At 38.4% G+C, this 15,228-nt stretch overlaps 1 protein-coding gene across 2 annotated transcripts in view; it reads right to left on the bottom strand.

Annotated features, from left to right (window-relative positions):
- The window catches only part of LOC117435180 (uncharacterized), a 73,751-nt gene that overhangs the window by 13,815 nt on the left and 44,708 nt on the right, over positions 1-15,228 (bottom strand). For both annotated transcript variants that reach the window (XM_034058199.3, XM_059003165.1), the window contains exons 11-13: positions 13,555-13,668; positions 11,241-11,422; positions 4,917-5,056 (exon numbers count right to left, since the gene is read on the bottom strand). In XM_034058199.3, the coding sequence (XP_033914090.3) occupies positions 4,917-5,056; positions 11,241-11,422; positions 13,555-13,668 (436 nt within the window). The remainder of the gene's footprint in view (positions 1-4,916; positions 5,057-11,240; positions 11,423-13,554; positions 13,669-15,228) is intronic.

The raw sequence follows: 15,228 nt of genomic DNA, 5'->3' as shown, positions 1-15,228 counted from the left end.
TTTGTGCTTTCTTTGAATAATCTAGCCACTGACCTAAACCGACCTGCCCCCTTATCCCCATAATTTAGGTCAGTTCAGGCTAATATCGGAAGTGCTAGGAATGTAAGGTATGTACCTGTTTTGAAGTCGCTCAATTGTATTTAATCTTTGTTTAACGCTGTGTGACATGTTTGTGTTAACTGAATCCTGCAGACTGTCAACAGGAAGTCCTTGTGAAAAATATTATACGCCTCGATGTACTCACCTGTATAAATACATCTGAAGAGAATTTCTAGGTTTCAAACCTTGTACTTTCAAACTGTGCTTTTAAATTGAGAAATGACAGCATTCACGAGGTCCAGGGCAATGGGTTTTATTTCATATATTCGACATAGCTCCATATTTATGCTGCCACACTTAGTTTTTTTGTAAACACAGTAAAACCTGCTTAATCTCACTGCTGTTATTGGCCCTCATTACAAAACCTGGCAGGCATATAATGGAAGTCAATGGGTACAAGCCCCTGATAATATCTTTTTGGTATTAATAAAGAATTCATCTCCACTTTGGGTCATAAAAGCTCAGGGTAAGAAGGGTTACACGCATACTTTTTGCTTTAGCACTTTTTTGTTAAAAGCAGCCCAAATCATGTGACAATCATAACTAAATGTACTAAACTATATTTTAAAAGAAGCAGTATTAAAGTATTCAATCAAACCAAAGCTTGTGCACACACAGAGGCATAAACTGCCTAAAGAGCCAAGCCTATTTTGTTCCTTGTTACAATTTCCAGCTGCAACGATTTTCAAAATGCTTTCCCAGCACTGAAGCACTGGAACAGGGTATAACCACGACAGTATATTCCCTGTTTCCATTTCAGGGATGATCAGATAGTTCCTATGCCTTAAGGTGTCAAAGGAGGAGAATCATCAGGCAGTTGCAACATGGAGCCAGTTGAAAACAGGTTTGCTGATGCCTTTCAACAAATCACTGCATTGCAATCCCACTTTACATAAAGTCAGTACATACAGAGTCCATGCTTTGACAAGCCTGTGCAAAAGTATAGCACAGCCTTCAACAGCTTCTTCATCTTCAATGTCTGCCTTCTGATACTGGCATCCATCCATTCAGAGAGTGTGTGGCTTGTGCTTGCTATCCCAGAGAGATTTCTCCTGCTGACTTCTCTTTACTGATCTGTGTGCACAGAAGTCTCTGTTGTCTGTATTAATGCTCTAATTCAGACTTGTTGTATTAACATTTTGACAGTCTATTGAGGAAGGTTTTTTTTTTTTCTTTCTTGTTTGATGACAGCCTAGAGTCATGATTCATACAAGCTGGATTTTACTTCAATTTGGGGGGCTTTACTTTAAATCTCCTGTGTATGGGTAGTTTGGAAGAGCTTAGCTGAGCCTAGGGTTCTGTAAGCATGAAACGCCGTGGTATAAATACATGGGATAAAGAAAGGCAGAACCTGAACCATCCTTTTGCTAGGGAACCACAGCTATCCAGACATTTCAACACAACATGTGGGAAAGCACCAGGGATATAAAAAATGAAGGAAACTCCCTCTCTGTATTGCCATTTAAAAACAGCTTTGTCAATTGAAGTGTTCATCTGAGCAAACAGACCTCTGCTTAGTGACTGACATAAGTGTCTTCTCCTATAAGAGTAATCAACAATTGAATTAAATCAATGAGAGACTGAGGTCTATTGAAAGTAACCGGAGCTACTCGTGAGGGAAGGGAGTAGTAATTTATAATTAATAATAATAAAAAAAGCATAGAAGTGCAGTAATTTGTTATTAATTATAAAGAGTGACTGCATGCTACCAGCTTTCCCCAAAATGCTGATCATACCATATTTGCTTTACTGCAGTCCTACCCTGAGCCTTGCCTGCGGTGACAGTGAAAGTACATTACAACAAGTTCTTCAGGCACATTTGGGCAGCTTTTGACATATTGCTCATTTTTCATTAGACACATATTTCATGCTTGTTTCATTGCGGTAGGTTTGTAAAATAATCCTTGACTGTAGCTTGTCTCTGGCACTCATGCTTAATTTATTAAACCTAATTTATTAAAACAGACACACAAAAAAAAGTCTACTTAGCAAAAAACACATCCTGTAAATGTCTTTTTCAACCTCACCGGAGATTGCAGGAAAGACATAGCAAAGAGTGTCCCAATGGAATTACTAATGCTGAGCAGGAATGGGCTGCCTGAATGTATCTCTAGCAAACAAAAGAGTACCGTGTCAAAACGCAATTTAAAAAAAAAAAAAAGTCACAGTACATTTGTAACATTACAACTAAAATAACAATTAACAAAACAATATCAGGCAAATTTAATGGCAATAAACACACTGGAGTTATGCTACAATAAAGATCTGTTTTCTATTCAGATGCTTGTTTTATTTCTAAATCAACATTGTTCCAAATGCCTATTCAGATAATTGGAAATTTAACCCTTTCATGCATGGCAATTTCACATGGGGACAGATTTAAAAAATAATAATAATAATAATAATCTTCATATGGGGACATATGGAAGATGCAAATGCATGGTAGATAGTTGGTGCGTTAAGTAAGTGAGCAGCTCAGAGCTTGAATTTTTCAGCTCACTCAGATCACCAATGAAATCCGCTCTGCAGCGCTGAGAGCTGCTCAGGGAGAGCGGTACTGAGCATGCTGTTCAGTGCGTTCTTTCACTGAGCAGCTCTGAGCAGCCACTTATTTAACACGACCAGCGTGCTACCTTTGTTGCATGATGAATTCATACAAGGATGCCATTTTAACCCCTATAAAACGCAATGGAAAACAGCTGAAAATAAATTAAATGAAAAATATTTATTATATGTCCATAACTAGTTTCAGATGTTTCAGCTATTTTCAATAATTCATAAAAAAAAAAACACGACACTGAATTCAATACTTCTCAATGAACATGCACATGTCCCTTGTTTAACATATTTGTAAAATTAAGACGTATTTCACTGTTTATTCTTTTTTTTCTTTTCTTTTTTTAACTCAAACAAAAACACTTACAAATACTTCAATTATTTCTTAAGATTTAGGTTCAAAGTAATTTTCTTCTCCGCGGTTCATGTTAATTTGTGATTTTTGGCCATGCATTCTTCAGACACAAAGTTAACCATCAAAAGGCTTTATTATTATTATTTATTTCTTAGCAGACGCCCTTATCCAGGGCGATTTACAATTGTTACAAGATATCACCTTATTTTTTACATACAATTACCCATTTATACAGTTGGGTTTTTACTGGAGCAATCTAGGTAAAGTACCTTGCTCAAGGGTACAGCAGCAGTGTCCCACACCTGGGATTGAACCCACGAACCTCCGGTCAAGAGTCCAGAGCCCTGACCACTACTCCACACTGCTGCCCTTTATACTTGGAAAGTTATATGGGTGTTAAATTAATATTGTGAAGGCCTAAAATTACTAGTATTGATTGTATTTTAATGGCATCTTCCATTTCAAGACCACAAAAAGACGTAACAACTATATTAAGATTCCGAGCAAGGGGCACATCACACACATTAATGTGCTCTAGACCAGCAGGTCATGTAAGTGGACTTAACAGTGTTTTTCAGGCCTTTAAAATACTGTTTAGAACCAAATCCGTCTAACATCCTAATTAGAAAACGTCTAGTTGACAAGATCTTTAAACACAACTGAAACCTAACAAGTTGAAATAGGTATTTTTTTCATGTCACTCAGTCAACTGCACACATGGATAAATTCAGTATCAGTTGAAACCAAACAGTACATTTGGGTGTTGCCAGTACTGTATATATATAACCTGTTTGTTTCAATTCGTTTTCCTAAGGGCATCATTAAACATGAAAAGAAAGCCTTTTGTGAGCCCATGAAAAAGAAATTCCACTGAAAGAGTGTGGGAAGGAATGGTAATGTACAATAGTATGATATTTGTCGTACAAAATAAAAGATATTCATGGTTTGATTTTGCCTTTGACATTTCTTTCACACATCATGTTATATAGCAATTTCTTGGAACAGCGTTGTTGAGCTAGCACAGTTTTTACAGGTTTTTTCATAACAGACTGGATTATTTAGTGGTGGTTTAGTTGGGATTGCCCTCCCCCGATGCAGTATTCCTTAAATTGGTGAGGAAGCAGCTCATCGTCCATGCCCAAACTGAAGTTATGTTCAACCAAAATATGGGTGGGTTCGTTTTGAAATAGCTTTATTATCTAGATTACAGATAACAAACTCACTGTACCTCACTAATATTTTTATGACCTTGTATTTCCAGTCCTGCTCCTTAGAACGCCATATCATGCTAAACATGCACAACAGCAAAAGGCAATTGGGCTGTTGGCATATACACTCTATGCAGAATTTTTTTTTAAAAAATCAAAAAATATTAATGAACAAATTGTGTGTTTCTACTGGGTGTTGACCAATTACGGCAAACATGGTGAGGTAAATGAAAAAATACTAAAGAATTTGTTAGAATTCCCTTAGGCTTCTTTATGTTACGGTTACAAATATATAAGTAATTACTGGTGGAATAAGTCAGTTTTTTCCATAAATAACCGTCATTATAACCATCATGGCGCATGAGGGATAAATTATGCTTAATGGCTTCTGTGAATTTTGACGTCCTTCATGGCCAAGATATTGACGCTGTATTTTAAAATATACCAGGGTAACAATAAAATAATATCAGGTCATTTATTTTTCACAACCCTTATATGTTCTAAGTTTAAGCTATAATCTTTGCCTCGGCCGCTGTTCACGACAAAAAGTTAGTTATCTAAAATGGCACCTAAAAGGAAACTTACATTTTAAATGCAAAGTGTAATTCTTTAAATAGTGTTTTCTCTTGGCTGGATTGAACGTGGTACACAGTATACTCGGAGCAGCAGGTCTAACTGAGGGTTTTGTGGTTACATACCGTTCCCCTGCAATTTCTCTCATTAAATCCATGGGTGACTGAATGGAGTGTTGCCTGGATCGAGTTGCTGCCAAACCCTGGGAGCGATCCCTGTGTTTATCCTCCTTGTAGCTGCTCTGGAGTTTTTTTCTTCCTCTTATCTAAAGAAAATGCAAAAAATAAACTGTGGGAAATGCTCGAGACAAAATAAACCCATCACTGGCAAAGAAAAACAAAAAACACACCACAGTGCTAACAATCAGATCGGAGTGTTTTGATTTTATTTAATGACACCCAAGGCGGTTCAGGGTTAGCACTGTCATAACAATAACGAAGGCTAATCGGGTATTCTTCAGCTTGGTTATCCTCATGTCTCTCTGGTACAGAGGGGTGCTCAGCACAGGAAACATATCTGCAACTGATGCATGGCAGAAAAAGCAAACAAGAGGGATGAGGAGATAGGAATTAAGGAAGAGTTAACAAAGAATGTACTATTTTCAACTGTTATTGCAAGCAATGAACCATGCAACCCATATATCATGCGTGCCAGTTACACACACATATCACACACACATATATATATACAGTACTGTGCAAAAGTTTTAGGCAGGTGTGAAAAAATGCTGTAAAGTAAGAATGCTTTCAAAAATAGACATGTAAATAGTTTATATTTATCAATTAACAAAATGCAAAAGTGAGTGAACAGAAGAAAAATCTACATCAAATCAATATTTGGTGAGACCACCCTTTGCCTTCAAAACAGCATCAATTCTTCTAGGTACACTTGCACACAGTTTTTGAAGGAACTCGGCAGGTAGGTTGGCCCAAACATCTTGGAGAACTAACCACAGTTCTTCTGTGGATTTAGGCAGCCTCAGTTGCTTCTCTCTCTTTATGTAATCCCAGACAGACTCGATGATGTTGAGGTCAGGGCTCTGTGGGGGCCATACCATCACTTCCAGGACTCCTTGTTCTTTACGCTGAAGATAGTTCTTAATGACTTTCGCTGTATGTTTGGGGTCGTTGTCATGCTGCAGAATAAATTTGGGGCCAATCAGATGCCTCCCTGATGGTATTGCATGATGGATAAGTATCTGCCTGTACTTCTCAGCATTGAGGAGACCATTAATTCTGACCAAATCCCCAACTCCATTTGCAGAAATGCAGCCCCAAACTTGCAAGGAACCTCCACCATGCTTCACTGTTGCCTGCAGACACTCATTCGTGTACCGCTCTCCAACCTTCGGCGAACAAACTGCCTTCTGCTACAGCCAAATATTTCAAATTTTGACTCATCAGTCCAGAGCACCTGCTGCCATTTTTCTGCACCCCAGTTCCTGTGTTTTCGTGCATAGTTGAGTCGCTTGGCCTTGTTTCCACGTCGGAGGTATGGCTTTTTGGCCGCAAGTCTTCCATGAAGGCCACTTCTGACCAGACTTCTCCGGACAGTAGATAGGTGTACCAGGGTCCCACTGTTTTCTGCCAATTCTGAGCTGATGGCACTGCTGGACATCTTCCGATTGCGAAGGGAAGTAAGCATGATGTGTCTTTCATCTGCTGCAGTAAGTTTCCTTGGCCGACCACTGCGTTGCCCGTTTCTTTGTGCTTCTTCAAAAGAGCTTGGACAGCACATCTGGAAACCCCTGTCTGTCTTGAAATTTCTGCCTGGGAGAGACCTTGCTGATGCAGTATAAATACCTTGTGTCTTGTTGCTGTGCTCAGTCTTGCCATGGTGTAAGACTTTTGACAGTAAACTGTCTTCAGCAACCGCACCTTGTTCGCTGAGTTTGGCTGTTCCTCACCCAGTTTTATTCCTCCTACACAGCTGTTTCTGTTTCAGTTAATGATTGTGTTTCAACCTACATATTGAATTGATGATCATTAGCACCTGTCTGGTATAATTGTTTAATCATACACCTGACTATATGCCTACAAAATCCCTGACTTTGTGCAAGTGTACCTAGAAGAATTGATGCTGTTTTGAAGGCAAAGGGTGGTCACACCAAATATGGATTTGATTTAGATTTTTCTTCTGTTCTTTCACTTTGCATTTAGTTAATTGATAAATATAATCTATTAACATGTCTATTTTTGAAAGAATTCTTACTTTACAGCATTTTTTCACACCTGCCTAAAACTTTTGCACAGTACTGTATATATATATATTTCATATAGTAGTGATCTCAGTTAACGCAGGCAGGCAATCACACACAGCGAGGCAATCCACACACAGGCGGAGGGTGGGCACAAAGCCGGGACCTCTCACACTAAAGCATAGCGCCGATACCGCTGTACAAAAGAGCCGGCTCCTTTGCAAGGATCGTATAGTGGCGCTATGCTTTAGTGTGAGAGGTGGAAACGTGTTGTTTTTTTTGAAAAACAAAATAACTGACCAGTCACAGATTCCCTTGCTATTCACTAACAAAAAACACAGGTGTATAAATTAAACAGACCATCCATTATTTTTGAATTCCAAATATTTAACACCAATTGTTGAGCCAACTGCTGTGTCAGGAAACCCATATATCATGTTGTGCCTGGACTCCTAAAATGAAACATCCTTACTGTTCCCCTGTGTCTGCAAAGCCTGGATTGTTCTGTACCCTGTAATAGAAGCGTGTGTGAAAAGGTTCGCCGATTAGAGTGGAAATTGAGGACACCAAGTTGGTAATTGCAGTTTGCATACTAGTGATTATATAATCCACAAGGTTTGCTTTCGGGGCGACACTTAAAGAAAAATGTATTTACTGGCCATCCATAAACACGCACAATGCAGGGTAGGTAAGGAGCTGTTGTTGGGAATGTGTGGAATGTTATCAAATAACCGAATGCCAGTAAATACTGTATACAGGATTATAATGCAAATTTTAATACAGGATTATATTTGCACAGAAAAAAAATATTCTATTTATAGGACTCGATTTGTTTCTAGCTCAGTAGAAAATGTACTTTATTGCAATTCATAATATTCACATAGCAAAGTATTTTTGTGCCAGGTAATTATTAACCAAGTTTTCACATTATTTGAGAAATGTCAGCTTCAGAATGAGAGTACTGTAAACACCTGTCTGTGTGCCAGTAACTGGCTAGTATTGTACTGTATGCAACATAACAACTTTTCTCTTCTAGCTAGAATTGATGGTGTCTAGTTCCAGTGCACAATAATAATAATAATAATAATAAAAATTAAATCAATGGGGTTTCAATGAACAAGCCAATAGTGATAGACGAGATTGGATGGTACTATAGTTTTAACATATTTTGCCGATATATTACATCGTTAAAAGGATTTGAATTAATCTCTATAAATCTGCTTTTGCCCACAAGAGCAGTTTTCAGAGTCTTGGATTTAGGGAAAGAGAACCATTTCGCTCCTAAAGTGATAACAATGAACAACTGTTTGCCAATTAGGAACACATTTTTCAACAAAGTTACATCAGCAGCATAGGAATTTACAACTTGTTAAAAAGCAGTCTACTGAAGATACAGTAAAAGTGAAGCTTGGGAAGGCTTTTAATGCTAACCAGACAGATCAGACCACTTCAGATCTGTCCAAGTAAAAGTATTGATTTACAACCACTTGAGCAACATGTTTCCTAACCCGGGTGTACCCCCATTATTGAGTTAATTTCCAGACGTCCATGGGTTACAGACGGTTTTGTTAGGGCCTTTACTGGTGTACAGTGCATATTAATCTTTCGCTTTCTCAGAGAACCCCAGTCAAATAACTGGAACAGTCACCCTCTACAGTCTACACTGTTGAGAAGTAGGTGTTGTATTTCCTAGATCCTTTAGACTTCCCAGAGAGAGAGAGAGAGAGAGAGAGAGAGAGAGACAGAGAGAGAGACAGAGAGAGAGAGAGAGAGAGAGAGAGAGAGAGAGAGAGAGACAGAGAGAGAGAGAGAGAGACAGAGAGTGGACTATGTATAAGATTCACAGGGTTCTAATCTCTTTTGACCTCAGAAGCAACCACCGGTGCAGAATACAATAGGATAAGTCTGAATCCAGACCATTCTACTGTCTGGTAACACAAGCAGCCTGAATTCAAACTGAACCCATTAGCAGATTTTCCAGCAGGGCAGGAGAACAGTGTAATCTCACGCTAAACAATCCCACACAGTTTGCCTTTATTACACCGTTCTGATTATCAGGTGAATAGTCTTCTCTTTGGCAAGCGCTAGGTATGTGACTTGGATTACTGTCAAGGGGGAAATTCACCACACCTTCTGATGTAAATCTGTATATACTGTAATCAGAGTGACGGAAGATTAATGAGCTGCTGCTGTTATAAACCCTGCAACTGGAACCTCTCGCTTTCACCTGCCGCTGTCCCACCTCCTCCTACAGGGATTAATAAACATAATAAAAACACCAAAGATTCAAATTGCGTCTATGTATATGTTGCATGTTCCAAAGGATTTAATGCATCAATATTTGATAACTTGAGTCCTCATCCCACATTGTACAGAGATATTTCCAAGTGTATTTTGATATCAACAGCTTTAAAGAATTGCAGCCACCCCACACAAAGGGACACCAATAGATAAATACATTAAGTGCATTTTTTCATTTTTAGATACATTCATAAACAATAAGATCTTCATAATCTAACATTTAAGTGTTTTCTGAGCTATCCTTTAAGAATTGTTTTGTGCCTCAGTACAAGCAATAAAAAAAAAACTAAATCAAAATTTCATAACAAACTCCTGCATATGTTACTTATTCTAGAGATGCTGCTCCAAACCATCCTCAGTTCTACTCATTTGCAACAATATGGTTAAAATGCAGGAAGCCACAAAATCATGTAGCATGAACAGAATCATCCCAGTCCCTACTATATATTCAGGGGAAGGGGGCTCAAATTGTGCTGATGGAGATACCAACCAATCGGTTATGACACGGCTACAGAAGTATCTACGGCAGGGGTGTCCAATCCTAGTCCTGGAAGGCCACTCCATTCCAGGTTTAACAGGTAAAATGATATAATGAACTACAACTTCGGGATCTGGATGGAGGTTTAATTAAACAATTTAGAACAGGGTTGGAACAAAGACCAGGAGAGGAAGGGCCAACATTGGACACCCCTGAGCTACAGAATTAATTATATCCAGACTGTACATGAGCTTTTATCGTGGGGGGGCGGGGGGGGGGGATATGAAAAGCTATTTTTTGTGAATAAAAAATGCGTTTGTCCACATTTCAATTGAACATCATTGGAAACAAACATTCAGTAAGGGCAACTTTATGGGTCTCCTGAATGTTTTTTAAACCAAAATAAGAAAGGATGTTGATAGTGTGGTTGTTTGAAAGGGAAAAACCTTGTTTAGGTGGGGTGCTGCATTTAAGCAGCTACTCATGTACAGGTGGTATTCAGATAACTGTTCAGAGACAGCGGTACATTTAGTGCACAGGAACTTTTCAATTATACCACAGCAAACAGAACCTGTAACCTGGGAAGGATACGCACCTTTGTTAAATAGTCCACAGATTAATTAAGCAAAATTGTGCTTCTTGTAGACGCTTGTCTATCAGGTTAATTGATCTGGGAGTGCACTTTATTCAGATATTCGGTCGACAGAATTCTTAGCAAGTAGCCAAAGCCAGCCCCTATCTGTAATACATCCAGTCCTTCATATTCAACCCTGGCAGCAGTTTTGGATCTGAACCAACTATTCAGGAGCTCTTGGATTTGGAGCACATTAGAGGGAATCTAAGTGGCTATAATTTCAATACTGTACGTGACAGGAAGTCTATGATGAGACAATGTTAATGACAACATGACCTGCTCGTGTTTACCTGTATTTCAATAACAAGATTAGTAATGTCAATAAAGTTAATAAGAGGTAAGGGTTTTAAAACATTGGACAAGGATAGAATGCATGGGAAACATGTGTTTTCATTTTCTTTTCAGCATAATGTCTATATTTTCATGAAAACGTTTAATGGTTCAGTAATACACACTGTATTACTTTATGTATCATATGACTACAAGACTCACATTTATTGGGAGACAGCACTTGCATCTCTCACTTACAGTGTACAACACTGTTTTCAAAGATGCACACAACATTCTTTGTATACTATCCCCTTGGTGGAAACAAACCCATTTGTTCCTTAAGTACCATGTATGTAAAGAGGGAATCCCGAGGAGAATATCACACTACAGTTCAAAACCATATTCCTATGTTCCTTTATAGATGAGTGTCATTCACAGCTTCAACAGAAGAGATAAGAAAAGAGTGAATTGCCTTTAGTTCGACAATCCATTCAATAGATTGCAAGTAATAAATAGAGTTTCCTGTCATCCCAGGCCCTCCCACCAATTACATGGCTTGCATGTCCTACCTGGCCTCTGCTGAAGGAAGTAGCTGAAATTCGCATGGAACGGTCTTGAACAATCGGACTTCTGTTCAGAGGGGGCTGCTTTATCTCACAGCTTTCCACTGCTTGGCCTGGATCTTGCAGATAACGCTGAGCTACTCTCAACATTTTTGTGAATATGTTCTTTGTGGCACCTCCCATTGTTCCTGTTTCAGGGTTAATAGTAAAAAAAAAAATAACACATGGATAGTCTCAGTAGAAACCAGCATATTGGTATGCAAGGGCTTATGTAAAAAATCACCGCTCTTCAAGTATAAAAGTAAAATTCTTACTCCAGAGAAGAGAACATGTTCACAAAGAGACAATGAAACTCACTGATAATGCAGAAAATATGTAGAGGTAATTAGGATTATTGCCAAGTCTATACAATAAGAAATGACTAGCCAGCAACTGCCTTTGGCAAGTTGTTGTGTGATGTCAAATTAAGGAGTGCATTACTGGGTCATTGACAATAAATATCATGGGTTGTACTATATAATAGGTTTACAACCCTATATCCATTGTTCTTGAATCCCTTTAAAAAAAAAAAAATAGGAGCAAAACTACTGAAACGTCTTAGTCTTCTAGACAAACTTTCCAACTAGGCGATTTCTTTAGTTCTACTCACGTGATATGGTAATCTTCCCCACAAAGTCCTTGTTTTTAAAAGGTTTCTAATTATTGACGGTGAACAATTTATTTTTTGTTTATATAACACGAGTTGTAGCACATTGCTGTACAATGATGTAGCACAGGGAGTATTGTTTATGTGACTTTCACCACACAGTAAAAGTGAATGATTATGTGAATGTTTGGTTTTGCAGACTATGTGGATTTTAATTTGAACTTTTATGATGTGCATGTGTAGGGGGAGGCTGTGGGAATTAAGACCAAAGAACAAGAACTCCATATGGATTTAGAACTGTGGATCTGTAGCCTAACAAACAGAATTGTGACCCTTTTCTGTCTAGAATTCCATTCCTCTTGGACTCCATTTCAATAGCAATTTACCCATAGGAGCGCTAAAGTGCCATTAAATACAGAACGGATGCCTCTTTGGGAATGGCTATGGTGATACTATAGCTTTGGCCCTTATCATATTTTAGGGTAGTATTACAGACACTTTCTGGGATTTCAGTTTAACGATGGTGTTGCTAGCCTTATAGTGGCTTGATAAACTAAAGCCATATTCCTACAGAAAATGCAGGGTCCGTGCCTGCACATTTCATTTTCTAAATTCACCATTTACGCACAACAATATTGCTAGTTCAAGGTCGGCAATTTGGTGGCTTACCTCCATTTACACAGAAGGCGGACATTCTCGCGTTAACATAATTTGCTAGTGTTCAGTACCATGATCAAAACAATGATGGTACCTGCCGTGGTATGCATGATATTTTTTTACTATACTTTCTGAATATCACAATAGACTAATGAAAAGACTGGAAGACACAGAGAAAGAATTCAGCCATCACTTGCTTTTTATTACGCACAACACCGCATGTCATTAACCTTTCTACTATTGTGGAATACGCATTAGCATCTCCCACAGTTCCATCAAGTTGTGCGTTTATCTCTTCTTCTGCTCTGATCGTCAAAAGCTCCCTTACTTCTTTTTTGGACCAATTACTGCCTCGGTCACTAGCCATTTTGTTGGATTTATTTCTTCAAATCAACATGTGGTGGAACAGGAAATTGCATTTTCTAGGAAAAAAGAAATCCATCTTGAACGCAAAATGCGGTGCCAGTTGCGGCACTGCAGTTTAAACTGAGAAAAAGATGTTTCAGTACCGGCACAGAGCCGTCTCTGAACCACCCTCGTAACATGGTTCAGTGCCGGCACAAAAAAAGTGTGACTGCTTTTTACCGGCATTTCTCATTTTCACTGAAAGTGATACCGCATCAGTGCTGGCACAGACACGGCAATTTGCTTCTGTGTGAACATGCCTTAAGATAATAAAATGTTAATTTTGCTGTGGCTTTTTTTCCCTCTCTCACTATAAAAAAGACAGAGAGCCGCCATAACTTAACTTGAATCCTGGCAGTTCATTGTTTACACCAGAGGCCTTTCTCAGAGGCCTTCATTTAAACTCAATTACACTTATTGAATGATACACTTCAATCTCCTTCAACACCACAGCGATCAGCAAGTCAGTTATTTAGTTTAGCAAAAATCATCTCCTGTTCCCGTCACCTCACCACATTGCCAGGATGGCTCATTCATATTTCACCTGATTTACAGAGCATGCATACTTGAAAATGATGTCTTAATTGGAGTGACAGCTTATAAGACAGTTACCTCGGTTTGTAAACTGTGCTGGTTTCTTTGCATCTAACCCGTTAGCCCCTGCCAGGTTTCTTTTCTCCTTCTTGCTCTTTTTCCGTTTCAGGGATCCCTGCTTCCCACCCTTCCCTGTCAAAAGAAAAGTGAAAAGAAGTGCAAAAGTTGATCCCCATGACCTGCATCCACTGTATGCACTTGTAAAAGTCTCAGTTTGACACATGCAGTATACAGACAGACAATCTCCATATACAGTACAGACTATGCAATGTCCAGTGCTATACTTGCACTGATTTTTCTACAAGAAAACGAGTAGACATACTGAGGAAAAAACAAAACAAAAAAAAACACGTATTAAAAGTTGTTTAACACAAGAGTGAATTAAAAGATTCATAAACGAACATGTACTTGTACGGAACTTGTATTTAATGACTAGGCAGTACGGCACATTAAATACCATGTTGTTTTCTTAATGTCGTGGGAGCGATTATCACAGTCTCACACACATCAGATCGACAAGTACAAGCAGCAGGGCATCTGTCCATGGTTGTTTTGCTATGACTGGCTACTGAATTAGGATACATGTTGCCAGTCATACAGTCATTTATAAAAAACAATAGAATTGACAGAGAAAATTTCCAAGACACCTCAGTTAAGTGTCTTTTCAAGTGCAGATGTTAGGCAGTGCTGCTTGGACAACAATGGGTTATTTAACATGTCAAATTTGTCATTTCATGCTACAGTAAAATGAGGTATATATCTATAAAAGAGTGTTCATGTTTTGACCATAAATAGCTTTCCCAATGGCTGTTGAACTCGGCTGCGCTTCGCGGTCCTTTCGCTAAACTGCCCAACATGACATCTCTTTTAAAGAGACACCCTACACACCATGGATTAACTTATAATAAAAGGAGCCTACAGTTAATGACTACATGAATATCATCTGCTGAAAAACTCCCTGATCAGATCTCATTACTGTTGCACGACGCATATTATTAGCATATCTCTTAAGATGCATTACCTTAGTTTGAGAGGTGGAACTTTGTGCCACACAGCTTAGAGAGTTTGTTTTAAAAAAATAAATAAAAAAAAACACAACTCAAACTTTTCAGAAATCTCTTATTACTAGGTCAGTTAAAAAAGGAAAACGAAATCATCAGTGCCATGAATTATAGCTTAAACAGGAACAGCCTGTAGTTTAAAAACAGAATATTATCAATACAGCCATGAACCAAACTAGAGATAAAAGATGAAATGAAGGTTTCCTGATCTGGACACCCCAGAGAGACTTAAACGGAGTTGTTTACATGCATTGCACATGGCATGTGATTTCAGAAAGCCTCAGGCTGCAGGTATAATCTTGGCTGTGTGAACATAATGAGTCAGGTCAGCATGACAATAGGCTAAACAACCTCCAAATTATCCCTCCCTGCCCCATAACTCATAGAACCCTACAGCTAGGGCCAAACGTTTTGCATCATCTAGAAATTTAGGATTGAGACATTTAAAAAAAACAAAACAACAACTATATGAACATAATTTCAAAATCTTTTATTTAACATCATGTAATCAAAGAAACTACAAAATGATATTGCAAAACTCTGCCGGAAGCCATAATAGTAGTACAGTGTTTCATGTTAGATTTCGAAATGTCACATTTTTTAGTTTTTGTCAGTTTTCTGTAAAGTAAAT

This window comes from Acipenser ruthenus, chromosome 28 (assembly GCF_902713425.1).
Source record: "Acipenser ruthenus chromosome 28, fAciRut3.2 maternal haplotype, whole genome shotgun sequence".
Taxonomy (NCBI): Eukaryota; Metazoa; Chordata; class Actinopteri; order Acipenseriformes; family Acipenseridae; genus Acipenser; species Acipenser ruthenus.
Note: the sequence above shows the minus strand (reverse complement) of the source record. Positions and strands in the feature narration are given on the sequence as shown.